Raw genomic sequence first — 25,606 nt, forward strand, 5'->3', positions numbered from 1 at the left:
TACACTTTATTTGGGCTAAACCCAGCATAATTCTAATCTAATAATTACTGGAAATGCTTTTAAAATAGATCCAAAGATGATTTAAGTGGGACTTTAATAAACCTAACTCTGCATATTTTGGTCGCACGTTAATTTGAAGATATGGAATGAAAAAAGCAATAAGTTCAAGACATAAATCTATTGTAAACAGTCGTTATTGCTGACAAATATAAAGCATCCAAGACACTTAAGGTGGCAGGGTTGTTGTGTTGAGGCAATGTCTAACAGGGTGTAAAGACAAAATATTGCTCACTGATAAAATCTAATAGAATTTAAAGTAATTGTAAAAATAATTTTTATTTCATTTAAACTTGTTTTATATGTAATAGAGAATTTAAAAAAGAAGCTATACCATGATTGGATAACAGAAAGTTTCAGATGTTATTTTTTGGCTTTTTACAAACATATTGTTAGTTTGTTTTTGCAAACTTGTTGAATGAATCAGGACTTACTGATAAATGCAAGTGCAGCCATGACTCCGCATGATAAAATTAATAAAAAAGCCACCACACACCAAACTAAGAACAACAGTTCTATCATTGAACTCCACTTTTATTTGACTTTTTATTTGCTTGATCATTTTCTCCAACCCAAAGACAAGAATACACAGCATAAATTGAAAATATCCCATTTAATATTTTACAGCTTCTCATCTTTAATAAGTTCATACTTTCAGTCCGACATTCATTCACTCCTTGAAGCCATGGAACCGAAAAACTGGTTTGTCAAAGGTGACAAGAAAAAAAGTGAACCTCATGCCTTTGCCAACCCCAAAAATAATTTGGATATCTTTTTCTTTTCAGCCAGGATAAGTGTTGGAGGGGGCGGGACACCGATCAGGTTTTCAAAACACAGTGGATTAAATTATTTCTTAACAAACAGGGAGACAGATGCTCTTCCAAGCCCTTTACACAATGGCTTCATCCAAACAAAAGAAGCAAATGTCCCGAGGACGGTAATCCAAACGTGGGATGTACGCCTTCACGGCCCTCTCAAAGCATCAACAGTGATGAGGACTTTTGGATCAACTTCTAATCGTACAGGTTAGTATAAACATATGAAAGGGCTGTGACTGTAGTTATAACTTGCATTTCCAAAAAAAGAAAAGTTGAGGTCAAAAGTAGAAAGATGTTATTTACAGTTTTTTTCCACATGCTGAGCTGAATTTTGGAACTGCAGCCAAAAAAAAAAAAGATCCGTAAAAGACAAGTTTACACCTTGGAGGCTGATGGGCCTTCGTTTCCATCTCTTCCTCCTCCTCCTGTTAGTGTCCAAAGCACTTCTGCTGGGCTCATTTCCATTTGTACAGTTTAAACAGCATCAGGAAAGAAACGTATGTAATCAACTGGGTACATATATTGTGATTGAGACGATACAAACCACACAAAAAACATTCAAGAATGCTTGAAACCTTCCTTTCTTTCTCATCCAACCACTCATCCATTTGCACAGCCCCTCCTTGTGGTTATGAGCATGAAGCACACATTTTTCCTTGTTTATTTTGGTAAAATAAAAGTATTTAAAAAAAAAACTGAAAGAATGTTTCAACTCTGTTGTGATTCAGAATTATGTTCGATTACACTGCAAATAGGGATCACTTCAATAATAATTTCACATCACTATTCATGTTTGATTCTGAAAAAATTAGTAGTTAAAGTTGTGGCATGCAAACTATTGTTTTCTGTTGTTAAAATCTAAAAGAAAGAAAGCAGCAAAACAAAGAAAATTCCTATGAAAATACTTTCTGACAACAGGAAGCAGAAGACATAGCAGTGAGGTTAAAAAAAAAAAAAACTTTTGGTTTTGTAGTGTCCTTGCTTGTTCAGAAGGTGATATGCAGCAGACACAAACGTTACCAATAACAGGTAGCAAACTCGCAGACCGGGACAAAAATGAGACAGCCCCTCTCGAAACATTTGCAGGTTGAAGAAAATGTCAAGAATACACACAAGGCCAGATGGAGATGCATATTGGCAAGAGAGCCTCTCTTCTTGAAGGACATATGAGGCGTTTGAGTACTGGGAAGCTAATGAAGCAGTGACGGTTCTGCCAATGAGCTTCTCAGTGGTACGAGTCATCAGACACACAACCTCAACTCCACACCTGCTTTGTCGATCTTTGTAAGCAAGGATGACAAACAGTAAATAAAATGCGGCTCATTTGCATCCTTCTAAGATTGTTTTTTTTAAATATATGCATACAGTTATACTTTCTAACTAATCTTTAATGTGGTTTTTATTTAATCTGATCAGCAGTTGTTTGTTTTACAACTATATACAATGTACAGGCAGCAGATCGTATATCTCTTACAATGAGTGATGATACAGGGAATAGACTGATGCCGACTAAATCTATTTAGACAATATACATTGTGAATAATTATTGTTTTTTTTAGAAAATGGTATCTAAAAAAGGATGAAAGATAGTACAATAGACAAAAATTGTAAAAGCCCTCAATATGTACAGAGAAAGAAAAAAAAAAAGCCAATATAGCATTTATCAACAACAAACAAAAAAGTTTAAATGAAATTATTTTCTCCATATACACATTGCTCAAAAATATTTCCAAGGCTAATAATCTTTCCGATTTGGTCACTTAAGTTAGACGATAGTAAAAGTAATCAAACAGCCTGATTGAACATTTGAGGGTCTCTGCGCGGCATTGCAAGGCCGTGAGAGGAGAAGCAAAGAAGATGCTGTTGCTGTCATGCACAGCCTCCATTTGATTGCAAGTCAATAACAGAGTTGTCAATCTAGATAGAAAAAAAACAATGTGAGGTATCGGGGTCTTCGTTCCAGACAGCAGGTTCACAATTCTGATTTGGAGGAGATGAGAGTTGTGAAATTATGCTCAAATCGTCACACAGCCGACGCAAAATCCATTTCAGTACGTCTTCAGGGGATCTGTTTGCTCTTTCACAAATTCTTTATTTATCACTTGGTGAAAAGAGAAGAAGATTTTTAAATATTTCTCTTTTGAAAAAAAACGCGTAAACCTTACGTTTCTGAGTTGCATCCATTAGTTTGCAAACATCTTTTAAAAATTGCTTTGATTTTAGGGTTTGCCATCATCTTCTAACTTTTTTTTTAAACAGAACTATCTGCCACACTGCAAACAAAAAAAATCAAATTTGTGTACCTATAATTTATGCATCTGCAACATATTAGTGGTAGATTAATTAAGTCATACACACAGAAATTCCCCAAAAAAAAGAAAAATCATGATATCAATTCAAATCTAAGAAACCCGCTTTCCCTCAGACTGAGAACACGTTCATCACACAAAAAGCTCAAACAGAACACAAAAGTTCCAGGCTTTTATCTTGCCAAGTCAGAAAGGCACATCACTTTGATACCAGGCATAAATTAAGTCAATTACTGCAGAAATAAAAACCATTTTCACAAAAATAGTGCTGATAAGATGAGAGACCCATCAAAGAAGACATGGAAAGTAGAAATAAGCGGTAAAAGATGATACGGTTTCAGTGCATGTAACTACATTCATAACCTTAGTTTACATGTCAAAGGTGTATGGTGACCAAGTTTACTCAGGTTAAATAAAATTTCTGGCTTCTAAGTAAACTATCAACTAGACGAATGACACAAATGCAGGAAAAGATAGAACTCAGATCTCTAATAAATGCAATCAATGTGTTTGAGCAGATACTTTTAATCCTTGTAAATGAACATCCTAAACGATTAATTTACTCTTGGATTTATTTTACACCTCTAAAACTGTTCCTACAAATGAAAAATGAAAATTTGAATCTTTTGAAGTAGCCACAGATGATCAAAGTGAGCATTTTTGTAATCAATTCCTGCTTTTTTTGAACAGTTGTAACAAAACCAATGCAGGCAGCTTCCTACAGAAAAATGGAATGAGGACAGCTACAAGCAGAGCCAGTGACAGTTCATAAGATAGTACTGCTCCAACAGGCTTTAAGCAGGTAAATGCAATCAAAATGAACACAACTCCTACAAAGTTACATGAAGGAAGAGGAGAAACATGTTTGTGACTTAAAGATCTGTCAGAGCTTTTCCTGCTGCCATCCGAGTTTCTGCAAAAATCTGAATATAGGGCCAATCATAAATGTCAAGGGAGCAAAGAGCCTCCACAGCACTGCAACAGAAAACCTCTAGAAACTGCACTGCTTGTATTGGGCAGCACTTCCCTCTCAGCAGTTACTCGAGGTCAAATGCGCCACACTGAACGGTGGTCGTGTGCTTCTGCAGGTGGTGATGGTGTAGCAGAGGATGTGCGAAAAATAGTAAAGCTTACTAAGAGAGGAGAATATGGAAATCTACATGAAAGGACAAAGTGAAAGTTCATTAATCGATATGCTTTTTCCCCAATTACTCCTTTAGTGACAATAAGGTCATTGTAACATCTGTATTTTTCTCCTGCATTCATTGCGCTGCTGCTTCCCATGCAACTCCGGGGCTGTGGTCTGCAGTGACATCACAGGGGGATCCGTTGGAAGAAAATTGGGAGGTGAGAGAAAAATCATTTTCAGAGTTCCCTTGGAGGGGTTTGAAAGAAGCAACAGAGGCGGGTCATCATTGCCATGACTGGGGAGGGAAGTTGTTAACCTCTGCCAGGTCCTGCACAGCCGAGCCTTTGTGGATGTACGTCAGCTTGATCCTCATTCGGAGCTGTTGCTGAAATTTGGCGAGCATGATTGTGTTTACAAAGATAGGTAGCTAAAGAGCAGACACGTCTTAAAATTGCATGAAGATTGGTTTTAAACCCAAAAAAGGTGGTTCATGTAAGGAACTTACCTTCTGTTGGTTGAGAACTCTGATGACCTGTGTGACTGTTCCCTGGTTGAGCGCTGGGACAACATTACTACTGGGTGAGAGGAGCTGCAGCTGGAATGTCTGTCAAACAGGAGAGGAACAGATTTACATGAAAATGTTGGAATACTCAAAAAAAAAAAAAAAGTGGTTCTTTTCAATATTAATAACGTAAACTTTCCATTTCATAGCAGATCAACACAATTTCAGAAGTTGCCTTTTTCTGCCAAATTATTGTAAAGAAAATTTTTGTTTTAGGAATTTTTATGGCTAACTAGAAAAATTATTTTGTGCTACTAAAGCTGATGTTTTGTTCAAACCAAATCTACAACTTAAAAAAACAATGAAGTATTAGCTTAGATTTTCAATTGATGCTGCTTTCAAATTAATTAATTAATTAATTAATTAATGAAAATATTTCTGCTCATCTCTGCACCTAAACACGGAAGCTAAACTAAATGAAAGAAGAATTGAATCCGAGTGATTCTATTATGTCTGCTTACCTTTGGTACTGCAGCCTGAAAAACAAAGTCAGTCATATCTGCCTCGGTTGAGTTGGATGCATGGATGGTGATGACTGCAACATTTGGGTTGGGATTTGCTCTTTCAAATGTAAAATCTATTTTCAGGCCATTTTTGTTGTATGCCGTCATTGGAGGGATACCTATGGAGAGGAAATTAACCGTTTTAAATAGATCAAACAAGTAGAAAGCCATTAGACTGAGACCTAGTGATCAAAACTAATAAATAAGGGGAAATTCTTTGGTACATTAAGTTTCAGGATTAAAAAAGGAATTAAAAAAGAAGAAACCTTAATCCCTGCATAATGAGTTCTTTCAACGTTTCTGGATATGTGTAAACCACACTTTGAACTGCAAACAAATTATGTCTGAAGCTTCCCAGGTCTACTCAAAAATAAAGGCGTGTCTGAGAAGTGATGGTGGAGCAACAGCCGTACCTGCAGCTGCAATGTCATTGAACAAGGGTTGTGAAGAGAGCCCATCCAAAAGGAAAGGGGGCTGGGAAGCAGGAGCTGGGGGAGCAGGAGCTGGACCACCTGAGAGAAGAAAAAGTAACACCAGGGTTCACAGATGCTAAAAGATGCACAGAAATCAAGAACTTCCAGCTTATGAAAAGCTGCTGCTATGGTTTGTGACTTGTGAGACAGCATGACATTTTAAAAAAGCATGTATTAAATGTAATGCAATTTCTGTTAAAGTGAAATATTCAATCAGCAGCAGCTCCAAATATTTAAGAACCAAATTATCAGTAAGCGAGAATAGTGGGTTTATACTGTTGGAAGAGGGATTCCCAATAGGTTTTAGTTTTATTTTAGTAGTCAGGCCTTAAAACCACCACCTACCCACCTAATGATAGATCACCCAGAAGATCAAGAAGTTCTCCTCCAGCTGAAGCAGGCTTGGTGGGCATGGTGGTTGGGATTACTGGCACATCGTTACCACCCAGCAAGTCTAACAAATCATTACCCTACAGAAAAAAGGACAGTTTAAAGTTCCTCATATTTTTCCCTCAAAAGAGTTTTTCTATTCAAAAGTTAGAATAACAACATCTAGAGACGAGACCAAAAACTGTGTTCTTCACCTGACTGGCTGGTTGGCCGACAGGCGGTAGATGTTTTGGTTCCACAACAGAAGGCTCCGCCTCCCCATTTGTCTGTACAATTTCTGTGGGGCCGTTGGAAGCAGTCTTCTCCATGATGGGCATCCGCTCAAGAAGAGCTGGCCTATTGGGCGGAAACAAGCAAACGGACTAAGTGAAACTACTTTTCCTCCTAAAATGTAAACATTTTAGAATGTGAAAGTGATTTGGGGGTTAAGGGGTCATTCAGGCTTACCTCATGTGGTCGTATTTCTTAAAAAGTGCATTGTACTCCACAGCTCTCTGCTGAAGTTCAACGTCGATACTACTGCCGTATATCGAAACTACTTTCTTGATTCGACTAAAAACAGAAAAAAAAGAAAAACCTAACAGTTAGGAGAAAACTGACAACATGTGACAGAGTCCAGATGAGTACATCAATGGTAGGTCCAAAACTCACTTTACACTGCTGAAGCGAGTGGAAAGCTTCATTATAGCTGTGAGGGAATAACCTCGGGTCACAGGTGAGGACAAGTTGGAAACGAGAAGACCTTCCAACACATCAAGAACTTCATCCTCAGTCACCTTAAAAAAAAAAAGATAAGAAAGACACTTAACACGGAATGAGCGTTCTTTGCATGAGAATAATGATCACAAGGGTTTTCACTAAATGTACCTGTATGGGCTCCTCTTCCTCGCACTGCCCTGAAATGAGCAGGTCCCCATACTCTCCTATGCACCACGATGCTACCTGCACAAGAGGTTGCTGCAAAACAAAGGCACATATCTTTTATGCTCCTTAGCCATTAAACAAACGGGGGAAAAAAAATCAAAATTGATGACTATAAATATTTAAAACAAAAAAGCCACATTTAACTTAGAATCTGACCATTAAGACAAGTTCTGACCTGCGAGATGTCATCCAGCAGGGCTTTGTACAGTCTCTGCACAGTGTAAGCATGCATTTCAACACTGTTGGTGATAAGCTGGATGAGGTTGGGCACGGAGTCGTCGCGGACATAGCTTCCGGCCTGCAAAGATAAACATATTGAAGCTAAATGTTCCTAAAGCTTCGAGGAAATAAAATTTAATCCGAGCCATTCTAGCCAATTAGTTCCTATACATACTGTTGTCAGCACTCTCATGATGGTGTCTATGTGCCATCTCTTTGAAGGAGCATATCTGCAAAAACAATGTATAGTTTAGTCACAGCAAAGCACAGAGAAGGAGAATCCTATACAGGTAGAAGCAAATGCTGTCGGAACGTTACTGATGTCAGCAAAGTCAGTCAGACGATGGATCACTCTTTTTATCGTCATTCAGCATTTGAATCGGTTTTTATGGTAGACAAATCAGTGCATAGGCCAAGTTTGGGTTCATTTCAAGTGTAATATGTTTTACAGCTTGTGGCCCATGACCTTATGATTATGCCCAATGACTGGACATGACAAGATGACTGTATGCATAATGTGTTGCCATACTTCTCAGCAGCGAGGAAAACTCCTGATGCACAGTCTGCTTTGAATTCAGGGTCACAGGAATCCAGGAAATAGAGCAGCTCTTTCATCATGCCTCTGATATTGTTTCCATTCACAAGGGCAAAGCTCAGTTCCATTGCACGTCTATAAAACAATGCAAGCAGGAAAAACCCCAGAAGTAAGAAATAACAAGGCTGAATTTACAACGAAAACAACAAATGGCATTTAAATGAAGCATTTAAAGAACCTCTTGATGGACACATCCAGGTCTTTCAAACAATCCACAATGGTGCTCCGATGCCTCTGCACTGCATTGTGGTCTGTTTGTACAGTCTTTAGTAGAGATGTTAACGCAACATATCTGGAATGAAGAGTTTAATCAACATGCGTTAAAATGATTTGATTACATTTGAGATTACAAAGCTCACGAAAACATGAATCAGAAAAGAAATGTTACCTTATGTTCTTGTCATTGTTAAGAAGGAAGCGTCCTAGAATGTTAATGGCCAAAACCTGTTATAGAGAGGCATGAAAGTGGATAATTAAATAAATAAATGTTATCTATGAGAACAAAAAAAACAAAAAACTTACCCTCAGCCCACTTTCTGATTTGATATCCATTATAGTCAGGACAGTCTCATAGAGGATTGCATTGCCTACATTTTTACTTGTCTCTGTGTTTGTTGCCACCTGCCAGAACACGGCTCTGTTAGAATGAGGACTTTTTTCATCCAAACATATTATTCACTGGTTTTATCCAAACCTGTGCAAGAATGTCATTCATCGCTTCACTTGAGTCGTCGTCACCTTTGCCTAAAATTCGCAGTAGTCTCAATATCCGCACCTAGAAACCAAAACAGCCTTAATTAAGTCAAAGGAAGAATGAATATACTTCTTAAAATTGTTCAGCACAAACATTAGGTCTTTATTTACAGCTTTTAATGTGCGTTACTACCTGCAGGAAGGGGTCACTTATGCCTGACACGTCATGCTCTGGAGAGTATCCAGACATTATTAGGTTCTTCAGGATTCTCACCAACTGTGGAACCAGCTAGAAAAACACCAACAACACAAGAGAAAGAACAGATGTCACAATATTCTGCGTCAAACACCTAATGAGCTCTCTGTCTTATCATGACTAATATTAGTTGCTATTTTACCATAACAAATTAAAAGTAAATTTAACTCATAAGGGCAAATTCAGGTGGGGGAAGGGAAAAGGCATGTGCTCCACTAAACTGATATAATGCAGTTGGAAAAAATAAAATCAGGTAATTCAGTGAAGTTAAGAAAATTATAGCCTTGATTTTACAAAATAGTAGGTTAGAACATTTAGATTTGAGACCTTCCCTTAAATAAAACAATTTTAAACAAAGATGTTTGCAAGTGGGATTTCTAATCGTCAGGAATTAAAAAAGAAAAAAAATGAACACGATTTTTTTATGTGGTGGGGGAATATCCATCCAAAACAGCTTTAGTTTTTATCTTACAGTTCACCTTTTGCAGTTTTACAGATTTTTTTGCACGATTTCTCTTTTACATCACATTGTGTTTTGCATCCTGATTGGCTGTAGACCTTGCCAATCAATCTCTTGTGTGTCGTAACTCAGAATGCATTCAGCTTGCAACGAAGAGCTTTGTTTTCATTCTAAAGTACTGCACTTATTTTTCTACAAATGTTTGACCCTTTGAGCGTTTAATCACGAGAAAAGTGGGAAAGGGATAATATTGGTCTGAGAAAAGTTATCACAGGTTATTTTTAACTGCAGTGATTAACGGGGGACCACTGTAAATCCTTTTTAGTCTAACTGTGCCTTCAAGAAAAGAGCAAAATGTCAATATTAAATTTGCAGAACGCTAACATTTTCTAAAAGAGATGAAAGACAAATATAGCAAACAGCAGGTAACTGAGCTATAGCTAGATGCCGCTCAAAACTAATTTAAAAAACATTCAAATAACATTCAATTACTGTAAAAAAAAAAAAAAAGAAAAATGTTTTTTTAGTTTTAGTTGCCTGGGTTTGGCCGACAGTACATATGGCTGAATAAAGCTTTAAAGTTGTGCACGGTTTTGACTAAAAAAATATTTAACTTTGATTCCAAATATGGCAAAAATACGGAGAGAAAAATCCATTTCCACAAACACCTGTACCTATAATGTAAAAACAAACCCACAACGCTAAATTTCAATACAGCGACTAAACAAATTTAGCATTAAGCGAAAAACAAAAAAGTGAACAATGCATCCAACAAATGGACAGAAACTGATCAAATTGAAGACACTTACATAGTAATGATCACTGTACATGTTAATTAAACAAAAACTTTAAAAATTAAAAGGAGGAAATGACAATACTCAAAAGAAATGTTGTTACATCTGGACTGTGACTGTGAGGGGTGATTACTAAAAATAACATGCACCAGCTATGAGATCAGAATATACTCTTACCTTCTCATTCTAACACAATGCAGGAATTGTAACAAAGACAAATGACAGAAAAAATATGAAGTAGATGTTAGGGAGGGGAAACTGGAAATCATTTATTTTCAGATTTTAAAATAATGTTTAGATCATGAGTATGATAAATGGAGCTTTTGGCAGGTACAGGTACAGCAGCAATTGAGGAAAAACAGAGGAAGAGACAGTCGAAGGAGATAAAAGACTAACATGTTCTGAATGCAGAGGTTACCTCTGGTGCAGTCCATCCCCTAAGCTTTACTTTGTGTTTGTCAAACTAAACTAACAAAATGTGTAACCAAAGAGAGAATGAAATGTGATATGAGCTTTTGACAAATACTTTAAGACAGGGCTATTCAATTACACATTTTTTTAAACTTTACATTTGGGGGGGGGGGGGGGGGGGGGGGGGGCACAAATTCTCAATGGATGGAAAAATAAGGTTAGTGCCATGAGTCCAGTAGACTCATTTCTGTGACTTCTCTAAAACCCTCTGAAAACAAAATTACTTTTAAAATGAATCAAAAAAATAAGTAAAAAGGGATGCTTATCAGCCAAGTTTGGCACAAAACAACAGATATTTTATTGTTTGTACATTAAGATGCAAATATAGGCTAATACAGTATCATTACAAATGGGAATTGTTGTTGATTCCTTTTATGTACAAATAGCTCATGGTCTGGTGAAGCACTTCTCAACTGCACATGGTGTTGACATTTGGTAGTGCTGGATTCTGGGGACTGGCACTCTGGCACTTTAACAAAGCTTTATTACAGCTTTAAATGTTTTTAGTAAACATTATACTTTTTTGTGCCACTTTTATTTTACAGAGTTAACTAGGGAAGAGCTTTCCCTTGTTTTTGTGACTGACAAATGTTGGGCAATAGCTTTTTTTTTACTTACTCTTAATTAATATAAAAAGGAACCCTAGGTTACTCAATGTGTTAAATTCATGGGATAAACAGGTGTGAGGATTACTTAAAAAAAAGCATTACTTTTTTATAACTAGCACTGTGTGATTCTGCCCTGGGCCCATCAGAAGTTGCTCTTAGCAGATGTGGACCACAGGGCACCATTTGAATAGCCCTGCTTTAAGTTTTTAAATGAGAAAATCTGAAAATGTGTACCTTTCTGAAATGGGCCAGCATGTCAGGACTTCTTTCACACATCTCAGTGAGGAGAACGACTGACGTGTGGAGAACACCTGGGTGAAAAGATAGAAATCATCCGTACCATAAGAAAGCATTTCCAGTTCTCTAAATGCCCCAGTTTGCAGCTTGATTTGTTTTTATTCCCTTTTCTGTAAAACTACATTAAGAAAGAACCAAAGTATCAAAACTGGATTTTCTTTACTTGTTCATTTGGTCAACATTGGAAAAAAAAAAAGATTCATGTTTGCACTGCAAAACAGTCAATTAAATACAAGTCAAGCCATTCAAACAGTTTAAAAAGCACAGACTACATGTTTTTACAGGGAATCCTGAGTCTTTTTGTAAGCTGTGGTTCTGCAAAAGTATATTTCTAAATCTCACACCATATGGTCTCTTCCTGTGAAAGGATCCTGATTAATGAGTCATTCACAAACATCACATTCGCATTTACAGCTGTACTTACTAAGGTGAATTATCAAAAAGTTGAACTGTTTGGGTAATAATAAAACATCTCTTACTTGTATAAAACAGTTCTAGCTGCCATATTCCAACTGAAGGATATGCAGTGATTGACCATCAACTGCTCCCTATTTAAGGATAATTTACATAGTGACTAAAGTTTTTTTTTTGGTAAACATAGATTAAATTCCCAAAGCAGCTGGACTAAGAACAAACCTGCACTCTAACCTGTGACCTGCTGATTATCAGCCATGTGCAGCGCCCTCTAGGCTTTGCAGTATGCAAACAGAAGTTGACTGAGTAAATCTTAGATTCTGGGATCCTTATGCTGGAATTTGTGTTTAAACCAAACGTAACAATTTTCAGCAATGTCTCAGTGTTTTTAAAATGGCGTGTTTTTAAAATGTTGTTCCAGCCTGCAGCCTGCCTGTTTTTTTAGTAGACTTAACCACATTCTTTAAGGGTAGGGACAAAAACTAACTTTTTTTATTCTGTAGCATTCCAAGCTTGTAATAACTGAAATGTTTATCATTTTCCGCTAAACTAAAAATAAGTAGTAATCGCAACAACAAAAAAGTTAATAGGAAGTGGATATAACATTGTATTGTTAACCTTTTAAAGTGTGGATGCCATGCTTTGAACAACTTTGTCAAATAAAAAAGCCCTTTAAACGCTGATTCTATTGATACCAATAGTTTGCGTCGAAAAAAATCCGAAGCATATGAATAATAGACATCTTTCGAAGGAATCAGAGATTTGGATCTGCCGCTAGAGCGCAGGCTGGAAGTGAACCCGATATGACCTGTGACGTCATGAAAGGCGTTGACTTTCGCAGTTCCGCTTCGGACAGCATGTAAACAAAACAGGTAGTCTTCGTTTCTCTCGTGTTTAAATCTGTTAATCATCAACATGCCAAGTCTTTGTGTGGCAGCTGGATGTAGCAATACATCTAGTGAAAGTGTATCTGTGTATAAAATTCCCAAAACAAGAAACGCTGCTGAAAAGGGGAAAGTTCAAGAAGGTGGACGGCGAAGGATTTTTCCCTCCAGATCTGCAGGAGAGAAGTCTGCGTTTTCGAAGGGACAAAAACCGGGACACAAACGAAGAATTTTGAACGGAGAGTTGGGAGGAGGATCTTGGCTTCTGAGTCGAGGAAAGGCGGGTGAGCTGGAAGCGAGCGAGCCGTTTTCTGGGTCGGAGAGGACGGCGCTGGAGTCGGGAGCTGAGGCTGCTAAGCTAGTGTGCATCACGATGGATCACATTGAGGCGAAGTAGTCGTGTTTTCTGTTGTCCTTGGATCCAACTGGAGTATTTCAACGCACTCAATGTTTTGCAAGAGAAGCAACAGGCCTGCAACGTTTTTTTTCTTTTGCTTTTGAGGTGCCGGTACCGTGAGTAAACTGAACTGTGTGTGTGTGTGAGCGCGCGCGCGCACGAGAAAAGGTTTCAAACGGGTAAAACTGTTAATGTTCCACAGTTGTTAATGATATACAGTGACTTTGTTAACTAAAGAGTAGTACCATCTGGGAAACTTTTATTTTGTGACATTTATTTTGTAAATTGGGTTGAAAACCAGTGTTTACCTTTGTTTAGATTAGGCCAAAAGGGGACATTTTGAGTATATTTTAGGGTAAGTGGAGTAATTTAATTTTATACATTTTTAGACTTACTGGAGTCTAGCCGAATCTTCATGCTGGCTATCGTCATCGGCATGATCACTAGACCTACTACTTTCTGCTATATCCTCCTCACTTTTGCAAAAGGTTTCGAATCGATACGGTTGCAAAAGTGACTCATCATCATGATAATCTCCGCAACTTTCCTCTTCATCTTTCTGTTCATCTGATGATAAATCGCTAATAGAGACGGTAGCATCACTCTGTGCTTCGCTATCGGTGCTAGCCATGTTGTCTGCCTTGTCTTCCTTTCGTTACGTCACAAACAGGGCGGCGCGAATTCGGCGGAATGCGTGAAGCCGGCGGCCGTCCTCGTTGTTTATATTGCGTTTTTCGCTATTTATTCTTTTTCGAAAAATATTAAAAACAATCGCAACATGAAATAGAAACTATTTACTATATTTTGGCTTATTAAAATAGGCCATGTCACCCACACTTTAAAGTAGTCCACAATTCCTGACCAAGTCTGATATAGTTTTTTTTAATTTATTTACATAACTTTCACTGTGCAAAAACAAGACAGAGGATTCTAACTAACAAGATCAAAAAAGATGCAAACATTATAACACTTAGAAAAAATAATTACACCACATCTAAAAATGCCAAGGGTAAAACAAGTCAGGACCTGCAAATACAAAAAATAGGGTCAATATGTACTTCTAAGGCTGAATCCAATTTCCCCTATGGCTTCTCCTTTACCCCTCCAACTGTAGGGACATTTGGAAGGGCAGGGTTGTCCAAAATCGTTTTTCTAAGGGCTAACCCTTGGAGAGGATGTGCCGGGGAGGAGAAACGCATTTCTTCAGGTGGGTGTGCTTTGATGCACAGAATGTTACATTTAAATGTAAGCTATGACTTTTTGTTTTAGCATGACCTTTTCAAAGTTATAAAACGGCAGTTTTTATGCATTTTTTCGAGTGCTAGCAGCTCTGCGCGAACGCAAATGACTGACGACTATTGATGACGTCATCAAGTACGAGTCACACCTGAATTTGAAAATACTATTTTTTCCATAACTCTACATTTGGTGGGCTAAATGTGGGGGTAGGAGAAGAATTTGGATTCGGCCTTAGAATATACCCTATAACACCATTTAAGCCACCTAGTGCCATAAAGAGAGTTTGCTGTGCTTTTAATCAGTTTTCCCCCAAAGATCTCTGAACACATTCAAACAAAGTGCATTTCCTTACCGTGGTTCTTTTCACTCAGCAAGTTTTTTGTAGCTGGAAGGAACATTTCCATGAGTTCTGGAACCTTCCTGATCACATGAACTGCACACAATGCTGCCTGTCAACAAATAAAACAGTCAAAAATGTACCATCATCTTGGATTGACAGCAACAGTTCAGCATGCCTGCCAACATGTCCATTCACAAAAAGGAAGCAGTAAAGGAGAGAAAAAGAGGACAAGCTTACTTTTTTCCTCAAATATGAGTTGGATGTTTTGAGGAGCTTTTCTACTTCCCCTGCAAGGTCACGACACATTTCCGATGAACCCATACACCCTAAAGTGCACAAAGCCAGGCCCTGAACATATTGTGTGCTGTGATTTAAATCACTGTTGGGAATAAAAACAGAAGAAACAAGTTATAGAAACACAGTAGTATACAAACTAGGACAAACTCTAAATAGCAAAGAACATCTTTAGACTTGGGGCAAAAACATTTATGTAAAAAACCATGTTTTATGAGCTAAATGCAAAAGTTCATTTTAAAAAGGGAAAGCAATTCAATATCAATATAAAATTCTAAGATAAAAAGGGAAAAACTGTATTTGGTGCATGTCTTACCAAAATCTATGTCATTGTCAACAAGCACTAAAATAGAGTTTTCTTTATTCTAAACACCTAAACTATAAGCCAAGTCTAAAATGTACTTACTTCTTAATGCAGTTTGTCATTAGTAAATGAACATCTTGTCTTTCATCTAACAGCAGCATAGCTCCCAAATAGCCTATTCGTTTGTCTGTGAACTTCTGAGACGCAATTAACTTCAGACACTCCAGCTAAAAGACAAACAAACAAATGACAGAACATGTTCAGAAAACCCAGCGGTACCTAAAAAGCTGCCCCTCTCAGTTCCTCTGCTGCCTTTATCTTACACACCTGTCCAAAGTGTGCTGGGTAGCCCAACATATGCATATACAGCAGCTTTGCCACATTTCTGCAACGATACGTATTGTCTTCCTCTCTAAAAGAAGAGCGAATAGCAGCACACTCCTTCTGGATCATCTCGCGCTCCTCTGCCTGGGTCCGTGCTGTCCGGATGGTTCGGATCAGCTCCCGCAGTCTGATCGGAGCTGGCATGTTCTGCCAAACACACACAAAAAAAGATAAGAGGCACCTCATGGTTAAAGGCTAGATGACATAAGATGCAGGGCATTAGACAAATCCTCTTTTTATAGGTTTAATTTCAACATTTTTTGGCATAGATATGTATTGACCGCCAAATAAAAAAACAGTAAACATTACATTATTGTCTTAGAACATAGCTAAGGTCTAAATGGAACAGACTTCTGTCAACTTTAACTGTGACAAACCCAGTTCAAAATAAAGAGCATGGACAAGTTGCAATGTTTTTGAAGTAAACAAGTAATGGGTAATGTTTGTATTTATGATTCAGGTAAACTACTATGAAATGTTGGCGCACAACTGCAACAACACTTTTGGTTTCATACTAAGACATCCGGAGAACAGCAGCAGTGTTTAGTAAGAAGAAAGATAAGTTGGGCTGCAGAGTAAAGCAGCACGTCAGAAAAATAAATATCTTTTTACAATTTATTCTAAAGCACTAAAATAATATCATCAGAGATTAACATATCGAACTGCATTTGTCCATCTATACACATGTACAAAGCAGGGCTGTGTGATTCATAGATTTAATCAATTAATTCAAATGTGTTGTTTTAGACTATTTATTTAGGGGAACAACAAGATAAGGGAAAAGGGTGATTTTTCTGTAAATCTGCTCCCCTTTAGTAAATCTGTCCTTGTTTTCTAAGCAGGTCTGAATCTGACTTTACATTTGGTTCAGACTACAGGTGACTGACTAAAACCCCTCTTCTCATGGGGAGAGCAAGAAAACAGAAACAACTAATTTATGATTAAAAATAAAATATTTCATAAGCAGAGAGCAAAGATTGATTACAAAATCAATACAGGAAATCCTTAGGAAAAAAATGTTATTTTTATCTGATGTTTTCATTACGTTGTGACTTGCTCTCTGGTCACATTAAAGGTAATATCAATTTTCTTTTAAACAACACCTATAATTATTTTTTTTGCAAAATAATGGAATAATTTGGTTGATAGATTTTTTCATTATCTACCAGCCAACTTGTCTGATGAGTCAAAAATGAGATTTTGGTCACTGGGGTTGTAACTTCAAACTTGGAGCATCAAACACAGCTATATCCGTTTCAAGGCCGTTTCTACCAAAAATGCTCTGCCGAGTGCATTCTAGTGATGCACAAGCCAGCGGCAGCTCACAAAACATCTGCTGCATTGATCTGCAAACATTTTTACAGCTTTGTGTTTAGCTGAACTTTGTGTTAGAGCCAAATTCCAAAGGAGATTTTAAAATAAAAGTTTTTGTTAAATATCTCCCATCTGTCATTTTAGTTAAAGAACGTAAAAGCAGAGAAAATTTTTTCGATTAAAATAGAAAATTAAATTTGTAATGAAAAAAATCTTAGATTTTATTGCATTTTATTATCGCCCAGCTCTAGTTGCAAGTGACTTTTACTAGCAGAGGTCAGTGTTCACTTTTTCCAGTAGGTCATATGACATGACTAATGATTACTTTTGTCCTGCATAGTATGCATGTTTTTTTTTTCCTTTTGGTGCAAAAAGTCTTGTAAAAATACACCATCCCAATCGCAGGTAAGACTTTCAATATTTAGAAATTAAAAAGTGGTGACTACAGTATTGTTAGAAAACAAGAACCACAGAAATGTTCAAGTGAACAAGGAAGTAAAACAAGTTTAAAAAAGGGGGAAATTAAGGCAACATTTTAACATCATTGTGATGGTAATGAGGCAGCTATTGTTAAAAATCCAAAAAAGACTCAATTTACATAACACCTCAGGGGTTGACATAGCCCAAAAATTTGCACTGGCCCACAGGGCCAGTAGTTTTTGAAAGTTACTGGCCCGACACCGCGCACAGCGAGACCCGCCGCTCTGCAGGTGCTTGCAACTTTAGGGGGGTCCGGGGGCATCCCCCCCCCCGGAAAATTTTAATATGGTGCAATTTGGTGCATTCTGGTGACATCTAGCACTTATTTATACACTTTTCAATGACTAAAAATAGAGCATATTAAACTTAAATCTGCTCTAGTCTGTTTCAGATGTTTTGAAGAGAGCGCTGCAGTGAAGTAGTTAACACTAGTTAAGAAGTTTTCATGCTGCTTCTAATCACTGCTATTTCACATTTGTTCCTAATCAATAGTTAAGCAGTTTTATTGACTTTTTTGCTCTGACTGCCTTAAGGTTCTGCTTTTTGTTACTGTTGCAAAGTTACATTTACTTTTTAGTTACTTTAGTTAATTAAATTAAATAATTGAAAAACTAAATTAAATTACTGAGATCATTCAGCTAACTAGAAATACTTACTGCTTACAGTGTTGTAAAGAAAATCAAAATGAAGTACTTAGACATTATACTGCATTTGAGTCTGAGATTCAGGTATTTGGAGTTGCCTTTGATTCTTTGACATTCAGCTTAAAGCTTAGTGCATACAGTTTCATCTTCAATGCATTCATTAAATATCTTGCTGTTCATAGCACTAATTCCACCCGTCACTCCATCTAACATATTCCTATCTATTCCTGCCATGTCTTCCACATCTCTGACATGCTTCAGTCTCTCTTCAGTGACGGTGTTGGATTTATGATCATCGCGGTGAAAAACCACCAGGGGGCGCGCGCTGATATGTGTGTCAGTTTAAATATATCTGCATAAAATGTAATAATAACCCACTGGCTTGTTCCTTCGTTGTTGCTGTTTAACATTGTTTAGTATTGAATTGTTACATTCAATAAAGTTTGAAAAAAAAATTGAGTGAGCGCGTGCCGCGTGGTGCTCGGCAGTGACAGCCGCGCGCGCAGGCGGGAGAAGAGGAGAAGAGTGATAAAAGGTTTCCCATAGAAACCCTTGAAGTCTGAACACAGGACTAGCAGAAAAAGTGAATTATAAAGACGAGGTAAATCTACACGTTTTCGCAAAATATACTTTATTGAAAAGGGTGAAAAATGTATTAATTGTTAGATATTTTAGTGGCCCGAGCGGACAAGTAAAAAATAAAGTCTTGTGGTCCGTACTGCTCGAAAAACAGGACCGGGCCAGCGGACAAATGGCTATGTCGAGCCCTGCACCTTTAATCTATTTGATCTCTCAAACACTTTTACACAAGTCCAGTTGCAGGACAAATGGACTTGAAAAGGTTCATCTAAAAGACATGTCGCTGCTCTTCTAAAGAAGCTACAGGGATAAGCAACGAAACATCATCCAGACTAACCTTTTAAAGTCCAAATGCCCTGAAGAACTAAATCCTGCAATATCCTGACCTAGATGACAGAGAATTCTCAGACATAAAGCCACAAAAGACACTTTTCAAATGACTCTTTTTAGTGCATACAGTGTTCCTCAGCACATAGAGTGCTTATTTATCACACTCATACAGTTAAATGACTCTTAGGCAACACAGGTTTTAACTTTTCATCCCAAGAACCCATTAGCATGCAGATTGGTCAACTGAAACGGTCACTATCCAAAGAAGAAACAGCTGCTTCACCTTGAGAGCAGCAAACCTCCTTCCACTTAGAAAACATGTCTTTGTTACACTAATTGAAAAACAGGGGATCTGTTCTAAAACATAAAACAACTAAAATGTTTAAACACAATCACACCTAATTAATCCAATTTTATGATAGTTATGTAGTGTTTTTTGACCAGTGTGGGCATGGTGCACTAGAGTGCTGGAAGATATGGTCCGGTAAGGTGCGCCATCTGTGATATAATTCAATTTCACACAAAAAAAAGTATAAAAACGTTTAACATTGTCAGCACATAAACTCTGTTGTTTCCAAACAAGTCTATGTTTCACACAGAGTATGTAAAACATGAAAAATAAAAGACTTTTTCTATGTGTTTTTGTCTGTTCTTATTCATGCACTTTGGAAGAACAACTGTATATTGTCCATACAGACTAAAGAGTTTTTACTTTCTTTTTACATTTTAAGGTGCTGGTATTCCTTGTTATTTTCATCAAAGAAAAAGTATTCCTTGGCTAGAAAAAGATTTAAAAACAGAGTCAAACCCAGTCTTTCACTGCTGATTTGCACACAGACAACATATTTGGAACTACCAAAAACATGGTTTCCACATGCTTTAGATATTATTACATAAACATACAAGTCTTATCCCTCTGTCAATTCAGTTATACTCTGAATAAACCTGGTGTAAAACTTAGGGAATCAATCGATCTCAGACCTCAGGATAACAATTTATTTCTAAATAGGACCGAGCCCAAATATTGTCTGTTTTTTACCCCCGTCTACCAACATAACCGGTAATAAAAAAAAAACGTAAAAATTTTTTAATTTTTCTTTTTGAATGAAAGCAACCAATTTAATAACATTAAAGCAGGACAAAAAATAGCTAGTAGAGTAGAGTGAGCTAATAATGTTTTTTTTTTTTTTTTAATAAATCGGCAAATGCTGAGGGTCTAAAAACTCAAAGCAAAAGTTCTTTTAATTTAACCTTTGCTGACATGAGTCGGTAGGGCAATCAGAATAGGCCACACTTTAATCAAACCAGGAGGCCTCTGTTTTCTTAACACCATTTAAATGACCTCAACTGGAATAATGGTGTTCCGTTAATCATTTGCTTCATACTGTGCTTATAATCCCATCAGAAAACAAGAATGCAGCCACTGGTGTGAACATGTAAAAGACAAGTATTCATTCTTGCAACAGAACAGTCTGTTGTCGATTAAAAAGTTCATTTATATTTCACATCTCACTCTGCTCCACTTTGGATTTTAGTGCTGGTCATAAAAACCTGTGATGCCTTGCTGGCAGCAGGTAATGAGCCCCACTCATCACATGGCCTATTTTTGCCCTTTTATTTTACCACAATAATAACAAAGGTTTATGGAATTTTCAGGAATAAATGTAGCAATTCAAGACTCCAAAATGCTTCATCTATCTATCATTACTGTGCACAATGTTTCTCATACAGAGGAAGCAAGTACTTTGGTGCAACAAACAACATCAACTTGTTATTTTTTGGTTTAAAAACAAAGCCAATAACATAAGTGACTTGGTTTACAATAGCAGCTACATCCTACAGAAAGAACAATGTTAAGAAATTCTGCATAGGACTGCTTCCTCATCCATTCCCAGCATTTTACTTTAAATAAAGTTGCAATTGTGAAGGTTCCACATGAATACTGGACAGGAATGTGAGACATTTCTCGACAACCATCTAAGTGTTTTCTGGACGCAATGAACCAAGGTAGCATCATTTCTATGTCGAAACTACATTGTAGATTTCAAGAAAGGACACATATTATCTAATAGCCTTTTCACACACACCAACACACACCCAACAAATTCCTACATCTCCTTACAAGTTTTAAAAATAAATGTGTTATCATGCAACAAACTAGTCATGTTTTGCATTAATGTTGGCCATGTTTAAAGTGAGCATTTAACCCTTGTGAAAGGTACAGTGACGATTTTTGAACTACAGCACACACAAAAATACTTAGACCTCAGGCACCATCCAATTTAAAAATCCTGTTTATGTTGGGCAGCATGTTGGTCATTTTAAATAAGAAATATAAACCAAATGACAGGGCTGAGCTGGTTACCAGGCGCATTCTCTTAGTTTGTATCAACATTAGTCTAAAGATGGGCTGAGTTCCTGTGTTTTTTTATTGAAACGGAGAAAAAAATGTTTTTTCTTTTCTTTTTTAAATTAAAGCCCAAAGTACTATAACTTTCATATCTAAACATGGGGGCACATATACGATGCTAAAATAATTAATGAAGAAAAGAAAAATGTATCCCTCATTCATTTATATACCAGCTTCATCTTGTTTAAACTCTAGAGCATTGCTTGAGAAAATAGCAGCTATGATAATGCAAAGGCACCGTACTCCTGTGCAGGTCCCATCAGAGGACCAGGAAAGATGTTGAATATAAGTTATGGATCCAGTGTGTTTTTATATCTAGCATTTTTTCAACTATTCAATTTTTTACTATATTGTCATGTTCTCCATATTTGGGTCATGCTAATTATATTGTAAGAAACTGACATTCTTCGTTCTCCTAACAATATCATCCAGTGTCACCAGAAAATGTTCAAGCAGCTCTCCAAGCTGCAGGGATCAAAACCGTAGCAGCAATGGAAGGAATAACCGAAATAGATCCCCTGGCTACACTTAGAGTTTTCGCATGTGTGTGAAAAGTTACTGCTCTCGTGTTGTGGCAACTTGAACATGAATAAAAAGTGTAGTTCTTTACATCTAAAGAAAAACCACATTTTCCTCAACTGAAGGAAACCTTCTCCACTGTGGCCCTGCTAATAGCAACACACACAACTCGGAAGATCCTTTCAAAGTTTTGCTCCATGAGCATACCTTTCACTAAATATCAGAAATATGCACTTGGAGAAAAATGGCTTTAACTGCAATTTAAAAGACATTTAAACAGCTTCTTTTGGCTAAGCTGACACAAAAGTGTTAAAACAGAGTTTTAAAGATTTAAAGTTCTGTTTATGGTTATTCTAACTTTCCCTCTGGATAAATAAAGTATTTTTGCAATTGTTGATAACAGTGAATTCATTATTGAGACTACAGAGTAAAAATCATTGGTAGCCATTTCTTGGTTACTCTTGTAACCGTTGTATTTACAGATCTTTTAGGCTGTACTGGAAGTAATTTTAAGAAGTAAATGTAGCGTTGTTAATCTGGACAGAACTGGATCAGTATAAACAAATTCCACAAAAGCTAAGGATGAGCTTCAAGTGGGCTGTTAAACAAAAGGCATCTCTGAAGACTTTGCTCTCTTGTCAATTTCAGACTTCTGTTGAGGTCATACTTTTGTTTATGTGAATCTAAAACCTTTTTTTATTTGAAGGCCTCTCTTGCAGTTCTAATCACAGACTCAGCAGAAATGATCCTATCAGCCTGGCTGTCATGTTGCTGGAGCTAATAAATAATCATGACACTGCAGATTATTTTCACCTAAAAAAATTACTGACCCCATTCCTAAGAGAGCACACGACAGATTCTGCTGGGTGTTTTTATTTGTGTCCTGTCAAAAAGTGGCTCAACTTTTCATGAAACTGTGCTTTCAGATCTGTCCAAGAAGTGACTGATTTATTATTTTAAACTGCAGGATGAGCACTTCTAGAGATGAGAAATATGGTCAATCACATGACATGACATGTTTTAGGGACAGAATCAGGATGAAAAATATATTTTGGATTTTATTTTGTTTTCAATGAATTCGGGGAGATTGCAATCCAAGATAGACGCATGACCAACCCCCATGTCCCTGGGTGAAAAGAACAACCCTTTCAGATTGAATGCAAAACAGAGGAGTTGGCTAATGTGGGTGTGTCACAGGAGGGGACATTGGAGTTGTGTCCTAATGGCTAAAGTAACAAGATAATGTGGATTAATGGTGGCCATAATGCTTTGCAACTTTGTTAAGAGGAAATCTGCATTAAACAAAACTACATTTGGTCCCAGACATTTTATTTTGCTAGTCTTATATTAGCCAAGCAAATGCACAATATGTTCAGCAGATCTTTAGCCACTTCTTCCAGTCTACAAAATACTGCATTAGTGACAGGAGCAGTAAAACAATCGGGAAGCAGCCCCAAACAAAAGCTCAAATAAAACAGGACTTATCTGGGATCTTAATGATTCAATACTTGCCAAGTAGCATTTATTAAATTGGGATAACTTTGCATTTAAAAAGGTCAAATCCATTCATTTATATACAGATTTGATCCATCTAACAAAACAGTTCAGCATTAAAGGAGTTTCCCTTATTAACTCACTACTTAGTAATCTGTTGCTCATTAGAAAATTACCTCTGAGTTGTGGGTGGGACTATTGCCATGCTGTAATCTTTCCCTTACTTCCCATCATCTATTTACGTGCTCTCCCACTGGTTCCCTAGTACAGTACCTCACAGCACCAACGTAACATTAACGGTGAAACAAAAATGGCGAGCAATATCGGAGATATCCAGCTGTTTAGTTTTGCGCCAGATGCCAATCTATTTGGATCCATTAGTCTACAAGTAGATGCATCAGAATAAAGCTGAACAGGGGACTTATGTCACAGCTTCTTCCAAGTGCATTTTTTCTTCTGCTCTTGATTCACAACAATTTGAATAAAGAAATGCACAGAAATTCTATTTTTAGCTTAATTTTCTATGTATGCATATATGTACTCCATCATGAGAACAATGCCACGGGAACATGTTAAAAACACCAACAATTTTAACAGGAGAGGGCCTTTAACTCCATCTATTCAAAGCTGCTTAACATGCATAAACTTCCTTTGAACTTGAAAATACAAAATGGATTTTTTATACTTTGTGTTGGTGGTTACTAAGGCCTCAGACCTAAAGTAAAAAGGCAAGACACTCAATATTTTTCACTGACCATTTAATACGAAAGAGTTGAGAAAAACAAACCCCAAATGTTAATTAACAATTATTGTAAACCAATAATTAATTTATAGTATGATTGTAAGCCTATCCTCACCTACGCCAAGAGGCCCCTGAACTCCTGAAAGGTGTGTTGGTCCTGGTCAACAGAAACATTAACACTAAAGACAACCCAGCAGACACGTCGATACGCAGAACGTCACACTCGTAGCGCACTTCCTACTTATACCTCGACTTCCTTAACGTTAACCAGTCCTGAGCAACAAGTGCTATAATGGAAATTAATTAGATGTTTCATTACAGAAATCTACTAAGGAAGACGCTTCAATGACACCAACTGTTTTGTAAACATTATAAAAACAAATTCACGTCTTTAGTGAGCTATAGCTTCCTGGATGTCAAAAGCTAACTTGACTCGACATTTTAAAGTTTTTAAATATTTAAAAACCACATCTAAAGCTCCAGCAAACTGTCAAGTATCTTAACGACGAGGCACAACAACTGAGTAAAAAGTAGCTTTACAAAAAGTGCCCATTTTACTCGAAAGGGATCATGTTTGGACATCCTTAGCAACAACAGAGGCTTTACCGCTTACTCACGCTTTTTGATAAAATGCAAGAAGTTAATATTAACAACATGAACATACAAAATAATTAGAAAAGTGGTTTTGTTTAACCTCGAGCTACGACACCTGACTGAGTTCACCAAGTGAAGAGGACATGATGCGTTTAGGCCTTCGTGGAACATTTGGATTACAAACTAGCTAGCTAGCCCCCTGTACTACCGTCAGCTCGCTACCTGACAGTTCGCTGTTAACTAGTGTATAAGTTACAGGACAAGAGCTGTGGTCCAGTAGTGGAAATATTAACTACACAGTCATCGTTAGGTGCTGTCACAATAAATATTTCACAAAACACTTGGGAATTCTGCATAGCTAAGCCCGTAGATACCTAGCACTGCTCTACATGGTAGCTAACTTAGCTTACTGACAGGCACTGCCCCGGCGCACTGAGCGCTGCAACTTCCTATGCAGTGGCACTCTCTCTGAGATAACAACGCAGACACGAACACACGCGTAATGTTTTTTGTTTAAGAAAATTACATTTTATCACATTTCTGTCGATATGTTATTGTTTCAAAGTACTTACTAGCCGTAATGACGCCAGAAAAGGACTGGACTCGTCTCTATTAGCGATGGAGGGAGGAACACACTAGACATGCAAAATGGTGGCTACTCCAGCCTCAGTACATCTACCGCAGGC

General features: G+C 37.2%; 1 protein-coding gene across 2 annotated transcripts; it reads right to left on the reverse strand.

The window, feature by feature from the left end:
• Nucleotides 1-573: 573 nt before the first annotated feature.
• ap1g1 (adaptor related protein complex 1 gamma 1 subunit) lies at nt 574-25,594 on the reverse strand. 2 transcript variants are annotated; one of them, XM_020714169.2, is made up of 24 exons: nt 25,493-25,594; nt 15,758-15,961; nt 15,533-15,657; nt 15,070-15,211; nt 14,845-14,941; nt 11,496-11,572; nt 10,360-10,368; nt 8,866-8,961; nt 8,674-8,754; nt 8,502-8,600; nt 8,368-8,423; nt 8,158-8,271; nt 7,914-8,054; nt 7,560-7,614; nt 7,341-7,463; nt 7,109-7,198; nt 6,893-7,017; nt 6,689-6,793; nt 6,436-6,577; nt 6,201-6,321; nt 5,792-5,890; nt 5,337-5,497; nt 4,819-4,917; nt 574-4,698 (listed from the first exon to the last, which is right to left on the reverse strand). In XM_020714169.2, exons 2-24 carry the CDS (start codon nt 15,956-15,958, stop codon nt 4,597-4,599), a joined length of 2,460 nt encoding a protein of 819 aa, XP_020569828.1. In that variant the 5' UTR covers nt 15,959-15,961; nt 25,493-25,594; the 3' UTR covers nt 574-4,596. The 2 variants fall into 2 exon arrangements, with proteins under 2 accessions (XP_020569828.1, XP_011489535.1); XM_011491233.3 differs by lacking the exon at nt 10,360-10,368.
• Between the last annotated feature and the right edge of the window lie 12 nt (nt 25,595-25,606).

This window comes from Oryzias latipes, chromosome 3, assembly GCF_002234675.1.
Source record: "Oryzias latipes chromosome 3, ASM223467v1".
NCBI lineage: Eukaryota > Metazoa > Chordata > Actinopteri > Beloniformes > Adrianichthyidae > Oryzias > Oryzias latipes.